The sequence below is a fragment of the Petaurus breviceps genome, unplaced genomic scaffold, assembly GCF_028583685.1.
Source record: "Petaurus breviceps papuanus isolate PSGF00001 unplaced genomic scaffold, PetGlider_PUasm1.0 90903, whole genome shotgun sequence".
NCBI lineage: Eukaryota > Metazoa > Chordata > Mammalia > Diprotodontia > Petauridae > Petaurus > Petaurus breviceps.
Window position 1 is genome coordinate 4025240 of NW_027187376.1, and position 26616 is coordinate 4051855.

General features: G+C 38.1%; 1 protein-coding gene across 12 annotated transcripts in view; it reads left to right on the top strand.

Annotated features, from left to right (window-relative positions):
- Positions 1–26288, top strand: part of FN1 (fibronectin 1) — an 85222-nt gene extending 58934 nt beyond the window's left edge. For 2 of the 12 annotated variants that reach the window (XM_069075190.1, XM_069075193.1), the window contains 19 exons: positions 2406–2675; positions 3172–3288; positions 3763–3927; positions 4437–4592; positions 5946–6059; positions 6950–7219; positions 8534–8721; positions 10113–10200; positions 11082–11258; positions 12458–12547; positions 13069–13248; positions 14631–14720; positions 15641–16101; positions 17714–17852; positions 19617–19781; positions 22316–22441; positions 22946–23052; positions 25101–25211; positions 25483–26288. In XM_069075190.1, the coding sequence (XP_068931291.1) occupies positions 2406–2675; positions 3172–3288; positions 3763–3927; positions 4437–4592; positions 5946–6059; positions 6950–7219; positions 8534–8721; positions 10113–10200; positions 11082–11258; positions 12458–12547; positions 13069–13248; positions 14631–14720; positions 15641–16101; positions 17714–17852; positions 19617–19781; positions 22316–22441; positions 22946–23052; positions 25101–25211; positions 25483–25566 (3098 nt within the window). In that variant the 3' untranslated portion in view covers positions 25567–26288. The remainder of the gene's footprint in view (positions 1–2405; positions 2676–3171; positions 3289–3762; positions 3928–4436; positions 4593–5945; positions 6060–6949; positions 7220–8533; positions 8722–10112; positions 10201–11081; positions 11259–12457; positions 12548–13068; positions 13249–14630; positions 14721–15640; positions 16102–17713; positions 17853–19616; positions 19782–22315; positions 22442–22945; positions 23053–25100; positions 25212–25482) is intronic. The other 10 variants (XM_069075191.1, XM_069075195.1, XM_069075196.1 and 7 more) reach the window with 5 other exon arrangements.
- The last annotated feature ends 328 nt before the right edge of the window (positions 26289–26616 follow it).

Below are 26616 nucleotides of genomic sequence, written 5' to 3' on the forward strand. Positions count from 1 at the left end.
GGTCATAATGGCAAGGTTTGAACTCATTCAATTTGCCAGGTTGCAGGCACCTACCAATTGCAGACAACAAAATCAATTGATTTGTTATTATTTCCATTTTGTTATTGTTTTTGTTATCACTATTACTACTATGGATAGAAAAGGCTTCTGGCTGAATAATTCTTAAATCCCTTTGGTCCTACAGAGTAAATCCAGAATAGTTCTATCTCCTGAAAGGGCTGTCAATGATAAGCAGTTACAGGAAGCTAATCATTTATCTTTTCTCTTAATGTCCCCAGAAAAGAAGCCTTTATAATTCTTCTTATTGACCAAATCAGCATTTATAATTCTCTTTATCAGAAAATTCCTTCTAATGACCAACCTAATTCTCTCCCATTGTTATCCATCTTTTCTCTCTTTTTCTTTCTATAGTAAAAATATAACCTCTTTATTTCCCTTCATCTCCCTCAAGATCAAGCACCCAATTAAATATTCCTTTAACTATGTGCAGGTGGGATTTATTTCAATTTGTCATGACCAAGTTCAATTACTATATTCCTTTCTCCTAAGTATTAGCTCTTCTTTCTTTTTAATTACAAAAAATAATAACAAAATTGTTTACAATTAATTACAAAATACAGTACATGGTTTGGTTTAGGTAAAATATTTCAGGTGAATACAATCACAAACTATTGGTGCTAGAAATGTTCATTTGAGATCATCTCCCCTATGAAATCAAGTCCTTGATTTCATAGATTAGAAAACTGAAGTCCAGAGACTTTTGGAGACTTGGACTTAGTAACAATTGGCAGACTTTGCAACAGTCCGAGTTTTAAACTCAAACAATCATAGTATTTTAAAACTACAAAGAATGTTAGAGTTGTCCCTCAGGAAATAAATTTTGAGAGGCAAAGAAACTTCACAAAGTTTCTAGGAGTTGCCTATACCAATGAAAACACAGGTACAGTATCTATTCCTATTTTCAATACAATATGGCATCTCTGACTATCTAGAGACAAGACAAAAACTCAAGTCTCCAAGTCCAGTGTTCTTTCTTCTATAGAATGTTTCTTCTACCAGTTTTTTGCAGTGAATAGGAGTATAGATGGCAGAGTGAAGACCTTAGGTAACATTTCTCCTCTTCCTAAATTAGTGTTTCCTAGTAGAAGTTCATTATTTACTTTCTGAAGTAAATTTCCACCATTATCAGACATACCCTTATTCAACTGTGAATCAATAAATATATCCCAGAGATATGTGGAAGTGATTTTGGAGTTATCTACAATTTCATTGGTGGGATTACATTATAGTTGCCTATATTTGAGTTAAGGCCTTATAGTTTATTTATTATATATTATATATTATCTTTCTCCCTAGACTCTTCCCCTCCTCCTACGTTCCCTATGACTGTAGAGGACAACATCATGCTCTCAGTCCCCTAGGCCTTGCAAACTGGATATCATCCTGAATTCTTCACTGTCTCTCTCATTCCACCTGCCTAATATCCAAGAGATGGCCTGTTGATTTCACCTTTGCAACATCTTCTAAATAGTGTACACACACGCACGCACATGCACACACACAAACTTCTCTCCTTTGATACTACCGCCACTCTAGCGCAGACCCTCATCACTTCATATCTGAACTATTACAATAGCTACTGGTGGGGTCTGCCTTTTTCCAGTATCTCCCCACTCTAGTCCATTTTCCATTCAGCCATTAAAGTGATTTTTCTAAAGCACAAGTCCAGTCATATCACTCCCCTGCTCAATAAACTCCAGTGGCTTCCTGTTGCCTCCAAGAACAAATACAAAATAACTCTGTCTGGCATTCAAAGCCCCTCACAACCTGACCCACTCCTACCCTTCCTGTCTTCTTATACCTTACTCCCCAAACGTACTCTTCAGTCCAGTGACACTGGTCTCCTGGCTCTTCCATGAACAAGGTGCTCCATCTTTCAGCTCTGGACATTCTCTCTGACTGTCCCCAGTGTCTGAAATGCTCTCCTTCCTCCACCCTGACTACTGACCTTCCTGGCTTCCTTTAAGTCCCAGTTAAAATCCCACCTTCTACAGGAAGCCTTCCCTAAACACTCTTAATTCTAGTGCCTTTCCTATGCTGTTTGCTGTTTATCCTGTATATAGCTCACTTTGCATATATTTTTATATATTGTCTTCCCATGAGATTATAGGCTCCTGGAGGGCAGGGACAGTCTTTTGTCTCTTTTTGTATCTCTAGCACTTAGCCCGGGCCCTGGCATTTAGTAGGTGCTTAATAAATATTGATTGAGTGAGTGATATATCATTTTCATTCAGTAGTTCATATCTAGAATATCATTACTGTGTTAATGAGGTTAGTTGGTTGCTTTTCCCTTTGCACTCCTTTCTCCTTCTTGAGTTTTTTTCTTTGTCCCAATGGAAAAACAGGTCTGGATTCCCCAACTGGCATTGACTTTTCTGATATCACTGCCAACTCCTTCACTGTCCATTGGATGTCTCCACGAGCCCCCAACACCGGTTACAAGATTCGCCACCATCCTGAACATGCTAGTGGAAGACCTCGTGAGGACCGGGTTCCTCCATCAAGGAACTCCATCACACTTACTAACTTGAACCCAGGCACAGAATATGTGATCAGCATCGTATCTGTCAATGGCAGAGAGGAAAGCGCCCCCTTGGTTGGCCAACAATCGACAGGTAAGCTACTTCCTGAACTGTAGGTAAATTCAAAAGGTATATTATGTGGTGTCTTCTGTGAGATGGGTTTTAGTCTTATCTGCCTCAGCCTCAGTTTGACAAAGGGTAGAGATGGGGAGTGGAGCTAGGAAAGTGTATCATCCTGAGAAGTTTATAGAGTTAATTTTTATATAGGTATTTATCCATACAAACAATATCTGTAGTTTTATTTAAAATAGAAATCTGAATGGATAATTTGTTGTGTTTTTAAGTTGCCCTTAAGAATAGTTCTTCTCATAGATCTAAATTCTGTGATAGTTTACACATTTGTTTTATCACACCTTTAGTAGATTACCTGACTCTGAATTCGTTTCTACTTATACATCCATGTGTAAGATTTCTGAAAAATGTATGTTAGGATTGTCATTAAAGTATTTGCAAACTTTCATAATGATAAATCTCAGTCAGTAGTACTTGAACCTAATGGAAATGGAACTTTTTTCCAATTATTTCTCAGTTTCTGATGTTCCAAGGGACCTTGAAGTTATTGCTACTACCCCAAATAGCCTGCTTATTAGTTGGGATGCACCTGCAGTTACTGTCAGATATTATAGAATCACCTATGGTGAAACAGGTAAGATAACAAAATAGTATCCACTTCATTTAGACTTATGGTAAAAATTATGACCCAAGGCTCTTCCATTCCCTAACCCAAGCTCAATGCTTGAGTTCTAAAACTCAAAATCCTTATCTTCCTTAGTTTCTCCATTAGTTGGAATGAACTATAATTACCTGGGCAGCTAGGCGGCCTCAGACACTTACTAGTTTGTGACCCCAGGCAAATCACCTAACCTTTGTTTGCCTAAGTTTCTTCATCTGTAAAATGAGCTTTGAAAGGAAATGGCAAACCACTTTAATATTTGCTAAGAAAATCCCAAATTTGATCATGAAGTGTCAGACACAACTCAACAACAACAAAAATAATTACCTACTCCTTAAAAGTGAATGAGTAAAGTACACTTCAAATTGCTCTCTTTGAAATGTTTATCCTCCAGATTTTAGCCCCCAACATGTCCTGTTGTATTATTCTACCATTTTGTTTCTACAGGAGGAAATAGCCCTGTGCAGGAGTTCACTGTGCCTGGTACGAAATCTACAGCCACTATCACTGGCCTTAAGCCTGGAGTAGATTATACCATCACTGTGTATGCAGTGACCGGTCGTGGAGACAGTCCAGCAAGCAGCAAACCTGTGACCATTTCATACCGAACAGGTAGGTAGGCACAAGCCATTCTAAGGCTAATGAAGATTTATTTCTTCTGATGATAGTTCCAGTTTTTCTTTTGACTTCATTTTCTCCTAAGCCATTTAGCTGAGAGCCACTCTGTTAACTTTCTTGAGAAGTAAAGCCAATCCACAAATAGTCCCAATAGCACTAAAACCAAAGTTAGATGGGAGGAATGAATACCTTGAAATTGAAGGTAAATGTAAATAAAACAGGAGAACAGTTGTTTTGAATATGCTTTGTGTGTAGATCACATATCTACCAGAAAAAAAAATTCTGGTTTAATTGCATTGATTTCTTGAACTCCAAGGTTAGCTGTTCACAGATAACCTGAACTTCTTGCCATCTTTTTCTCCAAATGACTTGAGGAAAGGAAATGGCCCACAGCTGAACAAGCATCTTTAGATCAGGGCATTCTGAGGATCATGGTGCCAAGGTTCAAACTCACCTTGTGCTGTGATGGGCTTTCCTAATTTCTCTTTGTTTTTTTTTCCTAGAAATTGATAAGCCATCCCAGATGCAAGTGACTGATGTGCAGGACAACAGCATCAGTGTGAGGTGGCTGCCTTCAAATTCCCCAGTTACTGGTTACAGAGTGACCACTGCCCCCAAAAATGGCCCTGGACCATCTAAAACAAAAACAGCAGGCCCAGGTAAGAGCATTCTCAATTTCTCATTCGGTAAGATAAAGATAAGAGAGTCAATCCTTATTATTTCCTTAAAATAAATGACTGTCTTTAATTCAATTAAACTGGACATACATTTATTGGGCAATTACCATATGCAAAGTGCTATGGTAGGCACTGAAGGATACAAAGATACGGTCTCTTCTTTCTAGATACAAAGAATTATAGGATTTAGACTTGGAGGGAACCTTGGGGGTTATCCTGTTCAATTCCCTTATTTTACAGATAAGGAAACTAAAGTGCACCTTGGTGATGCCCAAGGTCACACAGTAGGGAGGTAGCAGAGCTAGGATTGGACCTAGATCTTCAGACTCTAAATCTAGTACCTTTTCCACTGCAGTGTGCTATCGTATTACTGACTATGTTTATTCATGAGCAGAAAGTTCATACTTCTTGCCATCCTATTCCACAACGATGGTGTGAAGATGCTACATGTATTAATCTCCATGTGGATCATTCATTTTAGGAATATAAACATCTTTAACAGTATAATATCCACTTAGTAGATTGACAAGACCTCCACACCAAGAGCAAAAAGAAGTATTTCTTAGGAAAATATAAGCTCTTCTCCTAATAAAATATAAGGTTTTGGGGGGGAGGACATCTTTGCCTTTTGTCTTTGTACTTCCAGTACATAATAAGTACTTAAGGCTGATTAGAATGGATTAGAGAGCTTCTCAGCCCTGGCCAGAATATCCCAATCTTATATTTATATGCTCTGGATGGCTCAGTGGATAGAGCCCTAGGACTGGAGTCAGGAAGCCATTGAGCTCAAATCTGGCCTCAGACATTTACTATGTGACCCTGAGCAAGTCACTTAACTCTGCCTCAGTTTCCTATCTGTAAAATGAGCTGGAGAAGGAGATGGCAAATCACTCCAGTATCTGCCTAGAATACCCTAAATGGGGTCATGAAGAATCAGACACAATTCAACAACATATTTATGTGCTCTACCAAATCAGGACCTGAAAGATCATATGGAAAGTTAGATCATTATTCAAAAGTTAATTAGGTTCTCACCTTCCTCAACTAGTTTAACAATTAACTATTAGACATAATTCTCTAATAATACATACATATGTCAGTGGGGTTAAGAAATGAAAATGCTTGTTCTGGAAAGAACAGTGCCAAACTCCCACTGGATGATGGAACCACATAGGAACTATACCCCCTTTTTTTTTCACTTTGATGTCAGATTCTCCTTCTCTGTCCATCTGGGGTAGGGTATTTGTCAATACTTTAAGGGCCAATGTAGACATTTACATTATGTCTCACAGTACATTACTTGCATATGAGTCTTACGTTAACTTTTTTTTTCAGATCAAACAGAAATGACCATCGAGGGACTGCAGCCCACAGTGGAGTATGTGGTTAGCGTCTATGCACAGAATCAAAATGGAGAGAGTCAGCCTCTGGTTCAGACCGCAGTCACTAGTATGTATCTTAGCTGTTTTTCAATTTCAAAGGTAAAATTCTCTCTTCAGGTATCCAAAAGCCCTGTGCACATCTCTGCTGCTAGAACAGCCATCTGCTGGTTCACATCTTCAGTCAATCCCTCAGCAGACAATTTTCCTTTTCAGTGGCACAGTAGTATATTGGGGGGGTAGGGAGGCATCGCCAAACCGCCATGCCTAGGTGCTACGCTTCAGAATCCTTTTGCTCAGATGGCCTTGGCAGAATGTGATTTGGCTTTAGCAGATCTACAAAATGTTTTCTGTTTTTTTGCCAGGACCTCATTTTCTGTGTCTGGATGGTAAAAATTGGATGTATGTGCTCCTCCCTCCATTTAGCAGTAAAATGTAGTAAATTTAGTAGTAAAAAGTGAAGTATGTGTTAGATGATGTCATTGAAAATATCCAATACAGGGGGGTAAAGAACAGGTGTTGGAGAAATATGTATAAGAGTCTAAAACTCACTTTGGAAATCATCTTTACCATCCTCAAGGCATGGAAAAAGTTGGTCTGTAAAACTAACATCACATTGCAAAAAAGAAAGAATGAAATAAGAATTATTACTTCAGAATCAAGTAGATACATCAAATTTCAATTGTGGGTACATTTTGCAGGGTGTCTGGGTTTCTCATCCATGTGTACCTGGCTTTTGTTTTAGTTTTAAAAAACAATATTATTTTTTAAATCAGAAAAAGAAGAATTTAATCTTTTCAGATATTGTTGAGTAATATTCCATTTAATTAATAGTGGTTTGTTTGATTGGAGTTAATTTGTAAAAGGAAATGGTATCTGCAAAACTGCTTTGCATGTTATAAAATGCTTATTTCCCTACTTGCTTTTCCCATAACCTCTCACCATTAATTTGCCTAACAGACATTGATCGCCCTAAAGGACTGGCATTCACTGATGTGGATGTCGATTCCATCAAAATTGCTTGGGAAAGCCCACAGGGGCAAGTTTCCAGGTATAGGGTGACCTACTCAAGCCCTGAGGATGGAATCCATGAGCTATTCCCCGCCCCTGATGGTGAAGAAGACACAGCAGAGCTGCAGGGCCTCAGGCCGGGGTCTGAGTACACTGTCAGTGTTGTTGCCTTGCACGATGATATGGAGAGCCAGCCCCTGATTGGAACCCAGTCCACAGGTATACCTTTCATTGTACCACTCAGGTGGTCATGGGAACAGTGGCTTTATGCCCTGCTAAGTGAAAGATACTGCCGTAAACTACTGGTACCCATCTCAGGATTTAAAAAAGAAAATAAATTTTTTTTTAAAACCCTCCTGCAAGAATAGGAATTGAATGTTCCTCTTTAGAAGAGTAAATAGTGGCCTCCAAGGATGCTTAGATGAGGTCAAAGACAAATAGGCCTAATACAAGGAAATCTCAGAAATGCATGGCTTGTGCACAAGAACAGGAACTAAAAGCAGCAGACTAGAATTTGGTGCTTTGCTTGAAGCTAAAATATGGGGATTATTTCCTAAATCATATTTCCTTGTGGTTTGCCTTCACTATGTTTATAAAGGCCTGGCGTCATATCTGCTTACTGTTTTCTTTTTAAAAAAAAAATGACACTTGACAGCAGCATCTTTCTGAGACAACAAGGGTAAGTTTGGTTGTTGTTGTGTTTTTAATTAGTAATCTTCTGAGTGTTTTTTAATTAGTAATCTTCTGAGTGTTTGGTCACTTAATCTCCTTAAAGGAGCATTGATTATATGCATACAAAATGAAAACATATAAAGTTAAAATTTTCTGGAAGTTGTTGGAAACATGGTTATTTTCCGCGAACAACTTGTTCTTTTCTGCTTTGTGAACATAGAAATGGAAAAGGTTTGTAGGTATGGTCTTGAGGTGCTGTGAAAATTTGAACTGTATTGAATTGGCCCCTGAGTCCCTCTGTCTGAAGTCAATCTAACTAGCTTGGATTGCACCATAGATAATGCTCCAAAGGTAGCTGAGAACTCTCCATAAGAAATTGAAACCTTAAATGTTTTTATATATTTAAAAGTGTGGGGAATAACTCCACAATTGACTCATTATTATCTTTGCACACCAATGAAAAACCGGGGGGGGGGGGTGGAACATTAACTGCTAAACCAATTTGTCTTGACAGAACATGGATTATAGGATGTCGGGTCTCTCTTAGAACAAACAGTTTACGAGAAATAGAACCCAGTGATTGGCACCCAAGACTTTTTTTTTCAGGGGGCTGACAGCTATCCTTGATGTTAAGATTCAGTAGAGATGGAAAGAAAAGTCACTTGTGCTCCAACATACCCTTTTCTCATGGTCTGTCTCACCCACAAAATTTACACGTCCTTCCCTGGCAAAGAATGATCTGTTACCTCAGGGCTGCTTTATACTTTTCAGAGATCAATTCATTTTGTTTAATGGAATGCTTATGACTGCACATCCCCTGGTTTCTGCAAGGTAACCTCTAACTAATGAACATCTTGACAGCTATTCCTTCACCAACCAACCTGAAGTTTACTCAGGTTACTCCAACCAGCTTGACAGCACAATGGACAGCACCCAATGTTCAGCTCACTGGATACAGAGTTCGAGTGACACCCAAGGAGAAGACAGGACCCATGAAGGAAATCAACCTTTCTCCAGATAGCACTTCAGTTGTGGTGTCAGGACTGATGGTAACTCATGTAGTTATCTCTTCTTGAGAGAAAAAGAAAATAAGTCCAATTCTTTTTTTTTTTTAAAGCAATTGGGGTTAAGTAACTTACCCAAGGTTACACGGTCAGTTTGTGTGTGTGTGTGTGTGGGGGGGGGGGTTGTTAAGTATCTGAGGCCGGAACCAATCCTGGGTCCTCCCAACTCTGGGGCTGGTGCTCTTACTCACTGAGCCACCTAGCCACCCCATAAGGCCAATTCTTAATCCAGTTCAGGCCATACTAAAGAAGTAGGGATTAAATTTTATAATAAAGCTAAAACCACATTACATACTGTCCTCAGATGATGAATATTTCCTACATGCATTCATTATTTTTAATTGGTACTCTATATTTTTATACCAGTCACCTCTGAATCTTCTCATGACATAAAACAGTTTGAGCAAAACTTACTGATCTCTAAACAGAATATATGATAGCTATACAAGATTCCATATGCATCATCTTCCACTCCTTTACTCAGTGTAGGGAAGTATTATATACATTCTTAACTGCAATTCCTATTGAGTAGGATTTCTTCAGGGAAACATTAGCTTTTCCAACCATATCTGAGATATTGAGCTTAAGATAATAGAGAATCTTGGATTATTGGCTTTTCAATTTAACTGATTCTCTTTCCCATATTTTCTCTGAAAAGATGGGAGAGTCATCCTTTAATTATATTCATGGGCTACATACAGATATGCTGATGATGAATTTTAAGAACTTCGCCTCAGAAAAAGAACAGCCTTTGGAATAAGTAGGATGTAGCGTTCTACCACGGTGGCAGAGGGAGTGATATCTTATTGGCACTCATACCCCTCTACCCTGCCCCCAGTACAACTTCCTCTAGCTGTAGAAATGGCCACAAAGATACTACTCTGCCAGGAGCAGTCATAGAATTCCGAAAGGGTGTTCTTATGGAATCTGACTTTAGTCATTTCCAGGAGAGAATCAAGGAAAGACAGGCAGGAGAAGGTATTTTTCCCTACCCTGCTATTACCAGGACCATCTACTGCTGCTGCCTTCCAGATCATGAAATTATTATTATGTATCTGTATATCCCAATTTTTTTTTAATTTATGATATGAGTGAAGAAGTTTCCACTCATTTGTACTTAACTTCAGGGATGATTTCTTTAGATAAGATGTTAGTCAAGAAACTGCCCTGATCATCATGGTACTAAAAACAAAGCCCATCATGAAAGGTTGTGTTGTATAGCTCACCTAACACTATTTCTCTGCTTATTGGGACCCTAGTCTATATTTAGTCATATCTTCAAAGACCCTATAGATTTTTGGTTGTTTTATTTTGTTTTCCAAAGATTACATTGTTAATACTGACTATTAATGTTCCTGTGGTTTCTTTATTTGTAGGTGGCAACTAAATATGAAGTCAGTGTCTATGCTCTTAAGGATACCCTGACCAGCAGGCCAGCACAGGGTGTAGTCACTACTTTGGAGAGTAAGTAGTTCAAGCTTGCCTGTATCCATGACTATGTAGGAAGTAGAACCAAGAGGTGAAAAATAACATGTAAGCCTGCAGGGACATGATACTTCACTGTGGGGAGATACAGGTCTTCCTTAAAAGTCAATTTATTTTAAGGATGATTTTTTTCTTCACCTCCTACCTCTCTCCCCCAAAAAAGAACTCATTGGAATAGACATTAAAGTCTCTTGATAATGCTACAGAACAAGGCCAGAACTTATCTGATAGGATGCTTATTCTAAGAGACTTTTGTTTTAGTAATGTGGTGGCTGAGAGGGGGAGGGTATTGGTAACAATAGGGCATGAGGAAGGGAGATGTTTTAATCCCTGGCATATCCAAAAATACAAATGTATGATTTGGTTTCTGTTGACAGCTCTGATAATAACTAGCTTTGAGACTATAGGTACAAGGAATTGTACCCCCACTATGACTCCATTTTTTTCATCTGTATAAATATAACTACTTATTTCATAGGATTGCTAGGAGAATCAAATGAGTTAAAAGATGTGTGGCATTTTGAAAAGAATAAAAGTGGTATATCAATGTATGGTATTATTCACATTAATAACTTCATTATTCTCTTAGGTATAGCATTAATAATAATGGAATATTGTTATAATAGCAGGACTCAGAAATGCCAATGTTAATTTCCCAAATCATTTCTCTTTTAGAATGACTAAATGTTAACATCACAATCAAAGGAGACCAACATTATGCTCTAAGAATCTAGTCTTTGTAATACCTATAATTTTATACAGTAAGGAATAATAGGATATTCTTCTAAAAAACAACTCCAAATCATCCTTTCTATGGATATAACATCTCTTAACAACCCATATACTTTGATGTCATGTAGATGTCAGTCCTCCACGTAGGGCCCGTGTGACAGATGCTACAGAGACCACCATCACCATCAACTGGAGAACCAAGACAGAGACTATCACAGGCTTCCAGGTTGATGCTATCCCATCCAATGGTCAGACTCCTGTTCAGAGAACCATCAGCCCTGAAATCAGAAGCTATACCATCACTGGTGAGAATTGAGGGCTCTTATTTTTCTCTGGTTAAAAAAATAACCTAAAATAAGCTTATTTTGGAAAACAGAAGAGCTTTTATGTATTTTTCCATGGTTCTAAATTTGATCTACAAGATGCTCTTCAAGATGGAGTTTTCTATGTAGCCTCGTATTTGTCAAACTGGGAAAGAAGGAAGGTGGTTTTAATCTCTGATTTTTCTACTCAATAAGGCATTGACATTATTTATTAAACAATACTATTCTGAGGAGCAGCCTAGACCTAGATTCATATCTCTCCTGAGGCACTGGCTTTGTGACCCTCCACAAATCACTTAGAAGTTAAGTGATTTGTAAGATAACTTTCCAATACTATGAGTTGCAGAGCAATTGATGACCTGCGTTGTAAAAGAAATTCCCTCACTGGGATTTCCCTGCACCAATGAAAATCATAGTTCTGGACCAAAAGAAGCAAAATTCTGCCACGAGCTGATTCTATTTTGTTTTTGTCTTTAGAATAATTAGCTCATTATTCAATTATTTCTTCATTATGGGCTTCTTTTCTATTCTGACCACAAAAGTATGTCCTCCAAAAGACTGGCTTCTTATAATATTGATCAGAAGAATGGAACTAAACCTCAAGTTTGGGATATTTTCCAACCTCATCCTTTCCTTCTAAGTCACTAGGCATGCCACTACTATAATATAAATGAACTAATTGGTGACATGTCGTTCTTAACACTACCTTTGGTGGTCAGGATTAATAGAGCTGACAGTACAAGTAAAGACATGAAACTTACATGAGAGAGCAAACATCTGTCCAGAGAAAACTGAGGAAGTGAGGTCACTTTCAGCTCTAAAATTTTGATTGTTGTGGGAATGGGCGGGGGGAGGTGCAGGAAGTACTTTAATATTAACCCTGTCAAAAGTGTCTCCTAAAGTGAGATTATGGTTTTTATTTTTTCTATTTTAGAAGGATTATCAACTTATCAACCCAGTGAGGTTCTTGCATTTGTAATTTCCTTTCAGGATTTAGAAACTCTTGGCCCCTAATAATTTATATAAATAATTGCACCTAGTTACCCAACTTAAAATTGACCTTCCATGTGATTACTTACTTGTTTAAGGAAAAGAGAATGGCACAATGCATATAATCAAAGGAAGTTTTCTTTTCATTATAATGTAAAAACAGAGACATTTTTTAAAAAATCCATTTCTAGGTTTACAACCAGGCACCGATTACAAGATCCACCTCTACACCCTAAATGACAATGCTCGAAGCTCACCTGTAGTGATTGATGCTTCAACTGGTAAGTATTTTTTTAAAAACATGGAATGATCCCATATTTTGCATTGAACTTTAAACAATGAAGCCATATAACACATACATCTATAGTCATCTACATGTATAATTAATTAACCACAATATGTCCATGACAGCTTGTTACACCTTCTGTATGTATACCCTTCTGATCTTTGACTGTTCACCCATCTCTATCCTAGAGAATATATTTTTCTTTTTTCATATTCACAGCTAGCATGCAAACTATTCCTCTGGTTCAATTTTCTTCTGGTTCAAAACTTTTTATAGTTTTCTCATTTGTTTTTATGTACTAAATAATGTGAAATTTAGTGGTGGTGGTACTGAGAGAGAGGATAACTTTTTTTTATTTTTTATTGTTATGTATGTTTCATTTCCTTAGTTAATTATGAAAAAAACTTCAGTATCAATCCTTTGATTGTAGTTAAGTAAATGGATATGGGAAGGTGACATAATTTTCATTCAATGACTATTCGGTTTTTTTTTTATTCCAACTTTGATTTTTTTCAGCTGTTGATGCACCATCCAACCTTCGGTTCCTCACAACCACACCTAACTCACTGCTGGTTTCATGGCAGCCACCCAGAGCTCGGATCACTGGCTACATCATCAAGTATGAGAAGCCTGGGTCACCTCCCCGAGAGGTGGTCCCTCGCCCTCGTCCTGGGGTCACAGAGGCAACTATCACTGGTATGTCTCTTCTCTAGTGGGAATTTTCCACCTCCCTCCCCAAGACTCTTCACATAGATAGCAAACTTTTAAGCATTTCCTTGCAGACATGCTAGGGAGGGATCTTTATTGACATTATTCTTCTGGGGAGTTGATGGTAGAAACTACAGGGTACAAAAGTCAATATATGGTGTTTTCTATCAGTATTCCACATCTAATCACAAGAGCAATGCTAGAGACTGAGGCCACCTTTCTCTACTGTGCCAAATAGTGATGAGTTAAGTAAAAAGCTACCATGTCACCTCCATCAAAAAATGTCAACAATTGGATTTTTTCAAAGCAAATTATAGTAACCTAAAACCAGTCTTTTTAATCCCAGATGAAGAGATTTTCACATTTGAATGGCTTAATATCTTCAGGTTGTTATATGAGGTTGAACTAAATGATCTCTATGATCCCTCCAAGCATTAAATTTCCAAGGATAAATATTGTAATACATACATATATTACCCAGAAAATTATTTCCATTTTTTTCCTCACATCCCAAATACCAACGTTGGGAAATGGTCTGATGTAAATTAATTGGGTCTTTTGTGAAATGTAAGAACACAGATCTAAAGCCAGAAGGAATTCTTGGAAGCCATGTAGTCCATCCCTCTCATTTATTTTCCTTTATATATGAAGAAGTTGATGGCCAAGGGAAACTAAGTGACCTGTCCAAGGTACTCATTGGAAGCAGAGGGGTTTGAACTAGTGAAAAATCCAGCATTCTCTCAATTGTACCATGCATTATTGACAAACCAAAAACTAATGGCCCCATTAGAATCCCTTACATTTATTTATAATTAAGTCTTCTAATTTCTACAGAAATTATTCAAGAACTTCTGTGAAGTTCATGTTTTATTTTTTTGAACAAGTACTACTATTTTTTCCACCTGAATTCATGGAGGCAAACATGTCCCATAAAAAAGAAATATGCCAAGATGCCTTGATATTCTTCCAAGTAGAAGCATTAAAGGAATGCTTCACTAACATTTATTTTGGAAGCCACTTCTGTGTTCTATAGGACATTCACTATACCAGGTGTTTTACAAAAGAAATGAGTTACAGTTCTTGTCACTGAGGAATTGACAGTCTGGCCAGGGTTATCATCTAGCTAGAGAGGTCTGGCGTTCCCTATAATGGCATGATCAAATTGGATAATAAATGTAGAGCTTTGCAAACTTAACCCCCAGGTAAAGATTAGCTGTTATTATCATTACTGTGTGTCATCGAGTACATAAGCCTGCCTGACTACATTTGAAATTCCTATAGTAAAGCAGATATAACACAGGAAGCTTTGTTTTCATGAAACTTTTTTTTTTGAGAAGGAGATAACTTGATTGTTTTTGTCCTTCCACCAGGTCTGGAACCAGGTACTGAGTACACCATCTATGTCATTGCCTTGAAGAACAATCAAAAGAGTGAACCATTGATTGGAAGAAAAAAGACAGGTAAAGAATGCTTTGGTTGTCAAGAGAAATTCTAACCAAGACTAAAAGTGAATGATTATGTTGACAGTATGAAAAGACCGCATCTAACTTACCATTTTTTAACAGCATAACTTTGATCTCTTTTTCCTTCTTAGTAACAGCAATTGTTCGACACACATTACAATTCTTTTTTCCCCTTTACAGCAGGAAGTATAAAAGAAGTTGGTATTGACTGTAAAAACAAATTCAAACAAAATCTCTTAAGTAGCTGGGTTCTTTAAAGCCCAGTATCAAATTTTAAAATGTTAAAGAAATGGATAAAGATACTGCCAAATCTTTATTCTTTTTCCCCCCTCTGAAGCCCTGGTGTTGAAGAATGTTTGATTTTCTAGTTTGTTTTCTATGAACAAATTATTTTATTTATGTTTAACTGAGAATTGTTTTCCTTTTTAAAAATTGACTTAAACATCTACTTTTATAGTTTACTATTTAAATCGTTGGAAAACCATGTGATTCAATAAGCAAAACCTCCCTAATTCTCATCCATCATATATTGACATGAATAGCCTGAAATTACATCTTTTCAGATGTACTTCTCAAATGGGAAAAAAAAAATGTGATGCATATTATAGCCCCATTCATTGTTTCTAAATTTGAGAAGAGGTAGCTTCTTTGGGATGCAGGGGCTCATAGCTTTGTCTAAGTGGTATGAAAAATTCATACTAACGCTTTATCTTTCTAAGCTATAAAGAAACTTTTGGGAAAATCATGAAGATTTCTCCCTAGAAAAGTGAGCTGTGATTCTGAAAGTTGCTCATTTATGAGTGGCTTTGATCAGATTGGAAAATGTTTATAATTATTGCTTGGTTTGATAATGATTAATGCTGCTTTTTTTTTTTCGGGAGCTTGATATGCTTTGCTTCTAACCTCTCTTTGGCTAGATGAGCTTCCCCAACTGGTAACCCTTCCACACCCTAATGGACCAGAGATCTTGGATGTTCCCTCCACAGTTCAAAAGACCCCTTTCATCACAAATCCTGGGTATGACAATGGAAATGGTATACAGCTTCCAGGCACTACCGGCCAGCAACCTAGTGTTGGGCAACAAATGGTCTTTGAGGAACATGGCTTTAGGCGGACTACACCACCCACAGCAGCAACCCCCATAAGGCATAGGCCAAGACCATTCCCACCGAATGTAGATGAGGAGATTCAGATTGCTAACATCCCCAGGGGGGATGCAGATCATCTTCCATATCCTCATGTTCTTGGGCTCAATCCCAATGCCTCTACAGGACAAGAAGCTCTCTCTCAGACTACCATCTCTTGGACACCATTCCAGGAAAGTTCTGAATATATCATTTCGTGCCATCCCATTGGCATTGATGAAGAACCTTTACAGGTAATTACTTATTCTCCTATCATTTGCACTGTGAGATTAAAAAAGGTGTAAGCCAAGTGATTTAGCCATAGCGTAGTTGATTCCTGGGCATGAGACCTAATTCCAAAGGCTTCATTGGGAAGATGGTTAGAATCTGGCACTTCCCTCAAATTTAATCCCATTGTGCCTTCCCAAGTATTGGACCAATAATCTTAAATGAAGAGAGGGAATGAAGCCACAATGAGCTGTTGAAGCTCAGCAAGCTAATTTGTGTAATTCCCATACATTTAAGGATCTTGATTGACACATCATTTAAAATCCTATAATTCTACCTGAATTTGCAGTTTTTCCAGAATGAGTAAAATATTATCTCTGCAGTAAGCCCATGCAAGTTCCCAATCCACGAGAAAGAAATAACACATCTTGACATCATTCCTGTGTGTATTGCCAAGGTTCTAATGCAAAATCAGCTGAAGGAGTTTCATATGTGACAGTTATAGTCACAAAAACTTCCCTTGCCTATAGCTAGTCTTTCTGGCATCCATTTATATTCTACTTTTTTTCTTTCTCCCAAATAAAAGGATTGTTTTCCCCCTCAAATTTTCCTAGGATACTTTATCTCCTTGGCCCCATCCACTCTGCTTTGCATTTGTTGATGTGGATGTCCTCTCTCCCTAAAAGAATGTAAACCCTTTGTGGGCAGCACTATGGGTATCTTTATCTTTGTGCTCCTGCTCCACCTCTACCCAGTTCCTAGTACAGTGCTTTGGACATAGGAGGAGCTTAATAAGTTTTTGTTCAATTTATTGGCTATTTGCCCAAAGTTCACACACTGTGATAGAATTCAGGGTGGGAGGAGGTGGGCTGGAGAGGATACACAGAAATATTACAACCTACACTCAATATCAGAAACTGATGATAACCATTGCTCCCATGTGGCCAGGAGACATGGGACTGTGCTAATGTGGTCTGTGCCAAACAGTCTGGTCCTTGGTTCTCATTTTGCTAAACTATACTTTGGTAGCAGGATCATGGACCCTACTGTCTCTAATATTTTGAAGAGCCATGATTTAATTTCAAGTAGCTACTTATTATTTCCCCTGTTCATTTTAGCTCTTCTAGAGCAGGGATTGTCTTTTGACTTTCTTTATATTCTCAATACTTAGCACAGTATCTGGGACACCTAATAAATATTTATTGATTGACTGACTGACTACCTGAAATAGACTTTTGGCAAAGAACCCTGGTAAGACAATAGGAAGAGACTTGATAGGAGGCTGGCCCAAAAGATAACAGGTTCCAGTAGAGACCATATCAGTTCTCGAGTCAGAAGACCTCGGTTCAAATTCTGCCTCTGATGTTTACTGAGTGACCATGGGCAAGTCACTTAACTTTCCTGGGCTTCAGTTTCCTCCTTTGTAAAATAAGTAGGTTGAATTAACTGACCACTAGAGATCTGCAATGCCAAGACCTCATTCCATCCCCTTCTCAGCATTGCCCCATCCCTGACCCTTCCATTCCCCTTCTTCCCTTTTTTGTGTTGTGAGGCTTGAGCGACTGTTCCTTAGGAAAGACCATGTCTATTCCTCACTATAACACTTCTCCCCCACCTTGGCTTTACTGATAATTACAGTTCAGAGTTCCTGGAACTTCAGCTAGTGCTACACTGACTGGCCTTACCAGAGGGGCAACGTACAACATCATAGTGGAGGCATTGAAAAACCAGAGGAGACACAAGGTTCGGGAAGAGATGGTCACAGTGGGCAACTCTGGTATGTTCAGACTTACAGCATGTGGTCAGAGTCCTTTCCTTTGAACAGTACCAGAGATATTCCTTCTAAAAATTAAAGCATAAATCCTTTTGAGATTCAATGTCCACATGGATTAGGTTGAATTGAGGTGAAAAACTTTACCTCTCAAGCAGATAAATCAGCTTTAGTTTGATGATTTTTTTCCCCTGAAAATGTCCTCTTTAGGAAAACATACATGTACAAAAGAGCAATTCTAGGATACCTTCCTTTTAGGTGATCTTAAGTTACCTGTAGGATGCTTCCCTCGTTTTTAGAAGTGAGGTCCTAATAGTTTCCTGTGATTGAACAGAAGTATCTGGTACAACATGAGCTCACTCCTTTCTCTCTAAAGTGTGCTGTTTTTTAGGGCAGCTATATTTCTGTTCTGATTATATCAGCAAAACTATCCCAGTTAGCTCCTGAACCTATGGGTTCAGCACTTCTCTGAATTACCCCCTAATCTCTCTTTTAACAAACCAGTTATGTCTAAGCCTCTCTTGGCAGCAGAATGCTGGATACGAGGCCAGGAATATTCATAATGAAGAATCCTGAATCTTCTAATCATTAGAATTTTCTGTACTATACAAATGAGAATATTAAGTAACAGATCTCTCAAGGAGTTATAGTTTACTGAGGGCCAATTTGGTTTCTATGCTCTACTCCATTTCCCTTTTTAATGAAAGAAGATACTGCCTTAGAAGTCATTCATACTCCCTATGAATTAAATTGTTGAACATTTCTGAAAAACAAATTATAAATGTTGTGTGTATAGTTGAAGAGTATGCATAATACTTATCTAATGCCTAATATTTTCCCCAATAGAATTGTCACTGGAAAGAAGTTTCCAGCAATAAAAAGGCCTCTTAACTACCATGATGGGCCTATCATTTTCTGAGATTTGTTCCTCCAAATATGAACATGAAGGAATTTTAACTCTTAGCTATTTTCAGAAAATTGGAGTCATTGTTGATAGTCCCAGATTACTTCAGTTCTTTTTCCAATTTCTTCAACCCAGTAGCCACAGCCTGGGTTCTAGCCAACTTTGCCTGGCTTTGAAAACTTTCCGACTTTCTAACTTATGCCAAACTCATTTTTTCCCCCCAGAGTGATGTCTTTTTAAATACTAAGCATTTTAAATAATCATTGCCTTTTGATTCATTCCTTGTGAAAAGAACCATAGTGTCCCCAATTTAAATCTAAAATCATAGTAAGTTTGTTTCACACTTAGTGGAGAATAACGTGGAATATATTTTTGTTTGTATCCATCACTTTAACTTAAGCTTAAGCTAGGAGATTCAGGGCTAACAACCAGACTCAAATGTTATTACTTTTGCCTGAGTCTCTCAGATTCCATTTCCTTTTATTTGAGACAACTTCTTTTGTTAGCTGCCATAGCATTAAAGGTCCTGAAAATGTTCCTATCATAATTTATTCAAAATTGAGACATGTCATGCTGAGGATGTAATTTTGCTAAAATATGTTCTACAGTCTATATTTTCTAACCTGGTCATTCAAATTTATGGCCATTAGAAATGGGAAGGTATTATATCTTCTTTGGAAAAACTGTCTGTGCTTATCTATGCGAAATCCAAGGAACATGATTGGAAGTTAATATTGCATTAGAAGTAAGAATAAAAACTAATAGGTACAATTCAGATTGTGGTGCTTGATAAAGCATTTATTCTCCAGTAGCTTGAAAAACATCCATAACTCATCTCTTTTTATCCCCCTTTTCTCCCTGAACAGTTAATGAAGGACTGACCCAACCTACAGATGACACATGTTTTGATCCATTCACTGTCTCTCACTATTCCATTGGAGAGGAATGGGAGCGATTATCAGACTCTGGCTTTAAACTCTGGTGCCAATGCTTAGGTTTTGGCAGCGGTCATTTCAGATGCGATTCATCTAGTGAGTAGCCTGCTTTGTCTGTCCATCCATTCATTCATGTATCTATCCATTCATTCATTCCTACAGATTTCATGCATTAGCACTAATGGGCCAAGTAAGCATGTTTGGCAAACATTGGCAGTTCCAAACATGGAGCAGACAAATTAGCTCAAAGCAATATTTTGCATCATTAAGAGATGATGGGAAATACTGCTTGCCAAATACTGCAGTAAATCAAGGGGTCACATGTGGATGTCATTATTTATCAGAGATTTGTTGGTAATGATCATAACATTTTTATCTCCTCCTGATACACAAACAATTAAAGAAGTTTGACTCTTGATTAACAACACTAATGGAAGAGAGAATAATTTATAGGGTTGTTTATTGTGACAGTCTTTTACTTAGTGGGGCTCATTTGATTTTCATAATAACCTTGTAAGGTGGGGGAGTACAATTGTGAAGGTTGAAAGAGATATAACTATCACTGAAGATAATTATATCAGAACCATTTGAGGCTGGCATCAGGATTCCCCAGGACATTACTACTCCTTAGATTTTTAGAAAACCTCGTCACTGCTGAGATGAGTGTTTAGTTTTTATACTTGCTTTAATATTTGAAAGATTCCCCTGATGACTTAATAAATGGTCTTTGGGAGTTGTGCTTATCAAAAGCTTCATTACTCAGTGAATAATCAGTTCATGCTCTTTTCAAACTTGGATAGTCTTGTCTCAGGAAGCCATCATACAAACCATCCATGATCTCATATGCAGTGAGATCTAGCTTTACATAGTACCTGTCAGACTTAATTTTCCACAGTTATAGTCTCATAGGTCCCAGGCTCACCATATAATGGTGCCTCTGCTCCATGGAGGTACTTGAGGGGGTCTGTAATAAAGGGTTTATTTTGGTAATTTTTAATTATTATATAGAGTTGGCAAATTTCTGTGAACTGATCAAAATATATGGATGAAATTCACTCTATAATTGTAAAAAAGACTTGTTTAAAAGCTTACTACATACCATTAGCTACATATACATCTAAAACATATTTGAGCCAGCTAAGTTTTTTAAATTAATCTTCACAGTATTTTGCTTTAATATAAATGAGATTATTTAATCCAAATTATCATGGCCATTTTTAAAAACAAAAAAGTAACATAGCTACAAGTGTTTTATGATATATAGGTGTAAGGAAAACTCAGGAATGTGAAAGCAACTAATTTTGTTTATTTTTTTTAATGCTGTAAATGTTCTACTTTTAAGTTTTGCTACCTAAACCCCTAGGTCTAATGATAGCACATTTTCAAATCATCTGTTAGCTTCCCTTAAATATTCTTTGATCAAATGCCCTAACTATTTAATAGTGTTTTCTTTGTTTTTGTTTTTTTTTAAGCAATTGGGGTTAAGTAACTTGCTCAAGGTTATTTCTGTTCTGGGTGTGGTGCTAAGTATCTGAGCCCAGATTAGATCCCAGGTCATCCCAACTCTGGGGCCGGTGCTCTTACTCGCTGTGCTACCTGGCCGCCCCTCAATAGTGTTTTCTTAAAAGGTTAAGGATCAGCAGGAAATGCCTAAATTCAAATCTGACCTCAGACCCATACTAGCAGTGTGACTCTGGGCAAGTCACTTAATCCTGTTTGCCTCAGTTTCCTCATGTGTAAAATGAACTGGAGAAGGAAATGGCAAACTACTTTAGTATCTTTGCCAAGAAAACCTCTAATGGGGTCGAGACTCAACAACAACAAAGTTACAATCAGCAAGGAGGAACTACCAGAGTTGAAAAAACTCAAGAGTCTATAGTTCTATACTGTCTTTTGGACTTGTGTTGGTATAATATAAGCTTTATGTGTAAAGGAGCATCTTAGATGTGTTATAACGAAATACATAGAAGAATACCTCTAAGCATACAGTTTTCAGAATAAGATTTTAATTTGCAGGTGTTAACATTGGATTTTATGTTTCTGTTACATAGGTTTTAAATATTTTTCTTTCCTTCCAATTATGTGAAATAGATTGTAATTTACAGAACCCGAAAAATACCAGATCTAGGTTTGTTTGTTTCTCAATTCATCCAACTTTAATCTGTACTTGTCTCTGGAATTCCTAAAAGAAACATTGATCTATAATCTGTTTCTTGAAACCCTACAAATAGGCACTCATATGACGATCACTGACTAAGGTTTTATTTTTTGAACTGCCGATTATGGAGTTAAATGGATCCTGACAAATTAAAAATGTACCTATTTTCAAATCCCACAAAATGATGGCTTTAGCTAGGTCTCGATTAATGTAGATAACGGATCCTGTTTTTGAATTCACCCCATTTGAGGTTATAATTATGTAAGATAGAGTCATTGATTCCAGTCCAGTGGAAACATGCAGCATGAATCCAGACAATGAGACCACTTTGGGGGATTTGTTATCCACAGTAAATGGGGCCAAGCTGTGATTGCAGATTTCCTTGTAATTCTGTCTTCCTCCCTGTGATTTTTCCCTGTTCTGAGAACCAGTCACAAATAATACTCACCTTTTGTTGCTCACGTCTCTTCAGAATGGTGCCATGACAATGGCGTGAACTACAAGATTGGGGACAAGTGGGATCGCCAAGGAGAGAATGGACAAATGATGAGCTGCACCTGTCTTGGAAATGGAAAAGGAGAATTCAAGTGTGATCCTCGTACGTAGAAACATCATTTTTAGTGCCGTGTTAAGCACTTCGTTTGTCAGAACTGGGCTATAACTGCCACCACTTTCTCCCTCATTGGAAAGATTGGGAACTTTAGGTCTCCTTGGGGGAGGGACTAATATGCTTGTTAATCCTGAATTTAAGAAGGGGCAGATGAGCTTCAGAAATGAGAAATGATTTGTACTTATTATAAAGCTCTTTAACCCTTTTTAAGAACTGATTTTAGCATTTTATGGAGTGCAATGTTCTTTGGAAGCCATGTTGTTTGGTCTTTGTATTCATTTTTTTCAAATGACTTCCAAATTCCCATCTGTTTAATCCCATTTAATTAAATGATTCATCTTTCAGGATGTGGTAGTCTAAAGGAGCTTAACCATACGGAAGCCCCACTTTCTGGTAGCAAGAAGGCAGTTTTGAATTGGAGTCATGGCCACTCATGAAATGAAAATCTCTTAACTGAGTTTTGCTTATACTTCTGCATTTTTTTTTAAACAGATGAGGCTACATGTTATGATGATGGTAAGACATACCACGTAGGGGAACAATGGCAAAAGGAGTACCTTGGGGCCATCTGCTCTTGCACATGTTTTGGTGGCCAGCAGGTATGTGTGCACATTAGATTCCTTACTACTCAAATAAGAGGCAAAGGAGTATGCTCAGGGTCAAATGATGAGGGTGACAAGAAAATGCTTTTTTTCAAGTATTTGCTGAGCAGCAACAACATGTCTACCCTTGTATTAAGAGCTGTGGGGAATACAAAAAATCCATTAGAGATGGTCTCTGTTTTCAAGGAGCTTATAATCCAATTAAAATGAACACCAACCAAAAAAAATGCAGGAAATAGGATGAAATTTAAAAGTAAGAGGTCAACTCAATGAAATTGATTAAAAGTACAAGAGGAACTCAGAGATGGAGAGAGGAGTCTAGATTGGACTGGATGTCCATTATCCACATGTCTAGTCATGATTTCCAAAAGCTTATTTTTGTTTCCACTGTATCACTTAAAAATAGGCTTCTCCCTATTCACACAACCACCAGCTTCTTTCAAGCCCTCATTACCCCTGATGCAATAGTTCTTTATTTAGTCTTCCTGTCTCCCCCCTCCAATCCATCTTTCAAACCAGTACCAGTGATTTTCCTAATGCCCAGTTCTGGTCATGTTACTCCAATTCCCTTCTTCATAGACCCAAGTGGCTCCTTATTCCTTGCAGGTCAAATAGAAAACTCCAATTTTAAGGCATTGAAAGGTCTTTACAGCCTGATCCCTTCCTGTCTTTCCAGTCTTCTTACATCTTATTCCCCTCTGTAGCAGCAAGCACCCCAGGGTGTCTGCCACCACAGGTTCTTGGATCTGCTTTCATAAAGGAAAGCAACTCAAAATGGGTTAACAAGCTTACTTTAATCAGTCAAACATGTATCGTTTACCTAGTTCAGGGGAAAGAGGTCAGCACCCCGAACTTCAGAATATACAGACAGAATTATCAAGACAGAAACAGATCAAGTAGACAGATTTCAAACTGTCCAACCATTACATCCATACCCAATCAACATCTGGGTTTCAAAGCCGGGGGGCTCTGGATAACGGCTTCCCAAAATCCAGATCAAATCACCGAACACTTCTCAAAGTGAGCCCCCAAACAAAGCTACACATCAGGGCTTATATAGCCTTCTCCTGGCTCAGAGAATGTATAACCTTATTGACTCACTGGCCAATCAGAAGTATCTACTGAAAAACAAGCCTCCCACCCCAGGCTCCTGGTGCACTTTAGCCTAGGGGCAGGGAAGATCTTTAAAATTTACATTCCCATTACATTCTCCTCACAACCAACTGGCCTATTTACTATTCTCAATACCCAATTCTATGGCCTATCTCACTGCCTTTGGCTGATTATCCCCTCTTACTAGAATATACTTCCTTCTTCCTTCTTGAACTCACTCATTTTCTTCAAGATTCTCCTTCCACGTAATGCCTTTCTTGATCCCCAAGCTATTTCATTCACTTTGTTTATATTATGTCTATCTTTACATATGTGCATATTTCCTCCCCTGTTAGAAGGGAAACTTTTTGAGAGTAAGGTCTGTTTCATATTTGGTTTTATAACCTCAGTGCCTAGCACAGTGCCTTGAACTTAGACAGGTGTTGAATTGACTTAGGTTGAATTGCCATGAGGAATTAACCCATCTGGGTTCTAGTCTAAGCTCTGCCCCAAATTTGCTGCATGCTCTTAAGCAAGTTATATAACTTTTCTAGGCCTCCATCTCCTTGTTTGTAAAATTTAAAAAGTCACCTCAGATGTTGTCTCAAAAGTTCCTTCTGTGACCCGGTTGTGAAACGGAAGGAGCTGAGGCTTGAATTGGAACCTGAAAAAATGGGTAGAATTTGAATAGGGAGTAAGGACAGAGAAGACCATTCTAGGAAGGGGAGAAAGAACGTGAACACAAAGGTGTCCCTGAGCATCTATAAGACTTTTGCCTGACACATCCAGCTTCCTTATAAAAGGAACAAAGACATATATGAAACATTGATATTGAGGTTTCCTTAGAGTTTTATTTGGTACCTTGGAGCAGACTTACTGTTATCACATGTCATTAGTATGGTATTATTACCATCCAAAAGTCCCTCATCACGCTGTTCTCTCTGCTTGGACAGGGCTGGCGCTGTGATAACTGCAGAAGGCCTGGGGTAGAGACCCCACCTGAAGGCTCTGCAGGCCATTCCTACAATCAGTATTCTCAGAGATATCATCAGAGAACAAATACTGTGAGTATATACATACAGTCCTCAAGCCTTCTCCCCTGGGCGTTTGTGTTTGTATGATTCTTCCTCATAACCATCACTCTCTAAAAATGAATAAAACACCTTCGATTTTAAAGAAGTAGGTCTGGGTAGAACGTATGTTGGTATCTTAGAGTAGTTTGTAACACAAATTCACGGTGATTAAAATTCATTTCAGTTGTTTGCCCATTGTGTTCTCTTTTCCCTTTGAAGTATTTGTTACTAAACTTTTTTTCCCTCTCCTCCCTTTGAACAGAATGTCAACTGCCCAATTGAGTGTTTCATGCCTTTGGATGTACAGGCAGACACAGAAAATTCACGAGATTCCCGAGAAAAGTAATATTCTATAGCCCTGAAGAGCAAGCAACTTTCCGCTGAGACACCGTCCAAACTGGAGTGATGCTAGCAAAACCCATCTTTCAGGGTAAACATTCAAAAGCCTTCTGCTCTGGAGCAACTTCCCCGGCTTAAGCTCAGCTCACAGCTTCTACCAGCATCACCCTGGGAGTGTTCTAAGACTTTTCTCCTTCACGATTGGCAGCAGGGCATTGTCAGCTCTGCCCTATAGTGTTCCGTACCGCTCAGTATTTTAAATGAATTGATTTTGACTCCTGATTTGGTTGAAGATAAGTAGGTCAATTATAGGGAAGCATCTGGAACCAACCAAACTGCTGTGAATGGAAATGACATGTTGAAATTTAGAAATGGGAAAGTCACCAAACACTTCTGCTGTCACTTAACTGTGCGGCCTGCGATCCTGGAGGCCCTGCATCTCCCTATCACTGTGATATTTAAAATATGCACAGTCCTAATTTTGTTTCCTAAATGATCCTAGTAATTTCCTAGCAATAGCTCTATCTTACCTGTTATTTATCAATTTCCCCCCCAGGGTTTGTTTTTTTTTTAATATGGAAAAAGAAAATTGTATTGGAGACACTTAGTATGCAGTTGACAAGAGGAATTTGGTGTAATGATGGTTGGTGATTATTTTTTATACTGTAAGTGCCAAAGCTTTACTACTGTGGAAAGACAACTCTTTTAATAAAAGATTTACAAACCAGAGCTCTGTGATCCCGGGTTCTTCTTTCTACGAGGAAATGAAGGGGAGAGTATGAAAATTCCTCTTTCCACTAAGGTACCTTGAAAATAACTTTGATAATTCAGCATCATTGCCTCAAAGGGAATTTAAGAATAATAGATTTCAGGGGCGGCTAGGTGGTGAAGTGAATAGAGCACCGGCCCTGGAGTTAGGAGGACCTGGGTTCAGATCCGGCCTCAGACACTTAACACAAAAACTAGCCATGTGACCCTGGGCAAGTCACTTAATCCCAACTGCCCTCTAAAAAGCAAAAAAATAAAATAAAAAAAAAAAAGAATAGATTTCTATGGT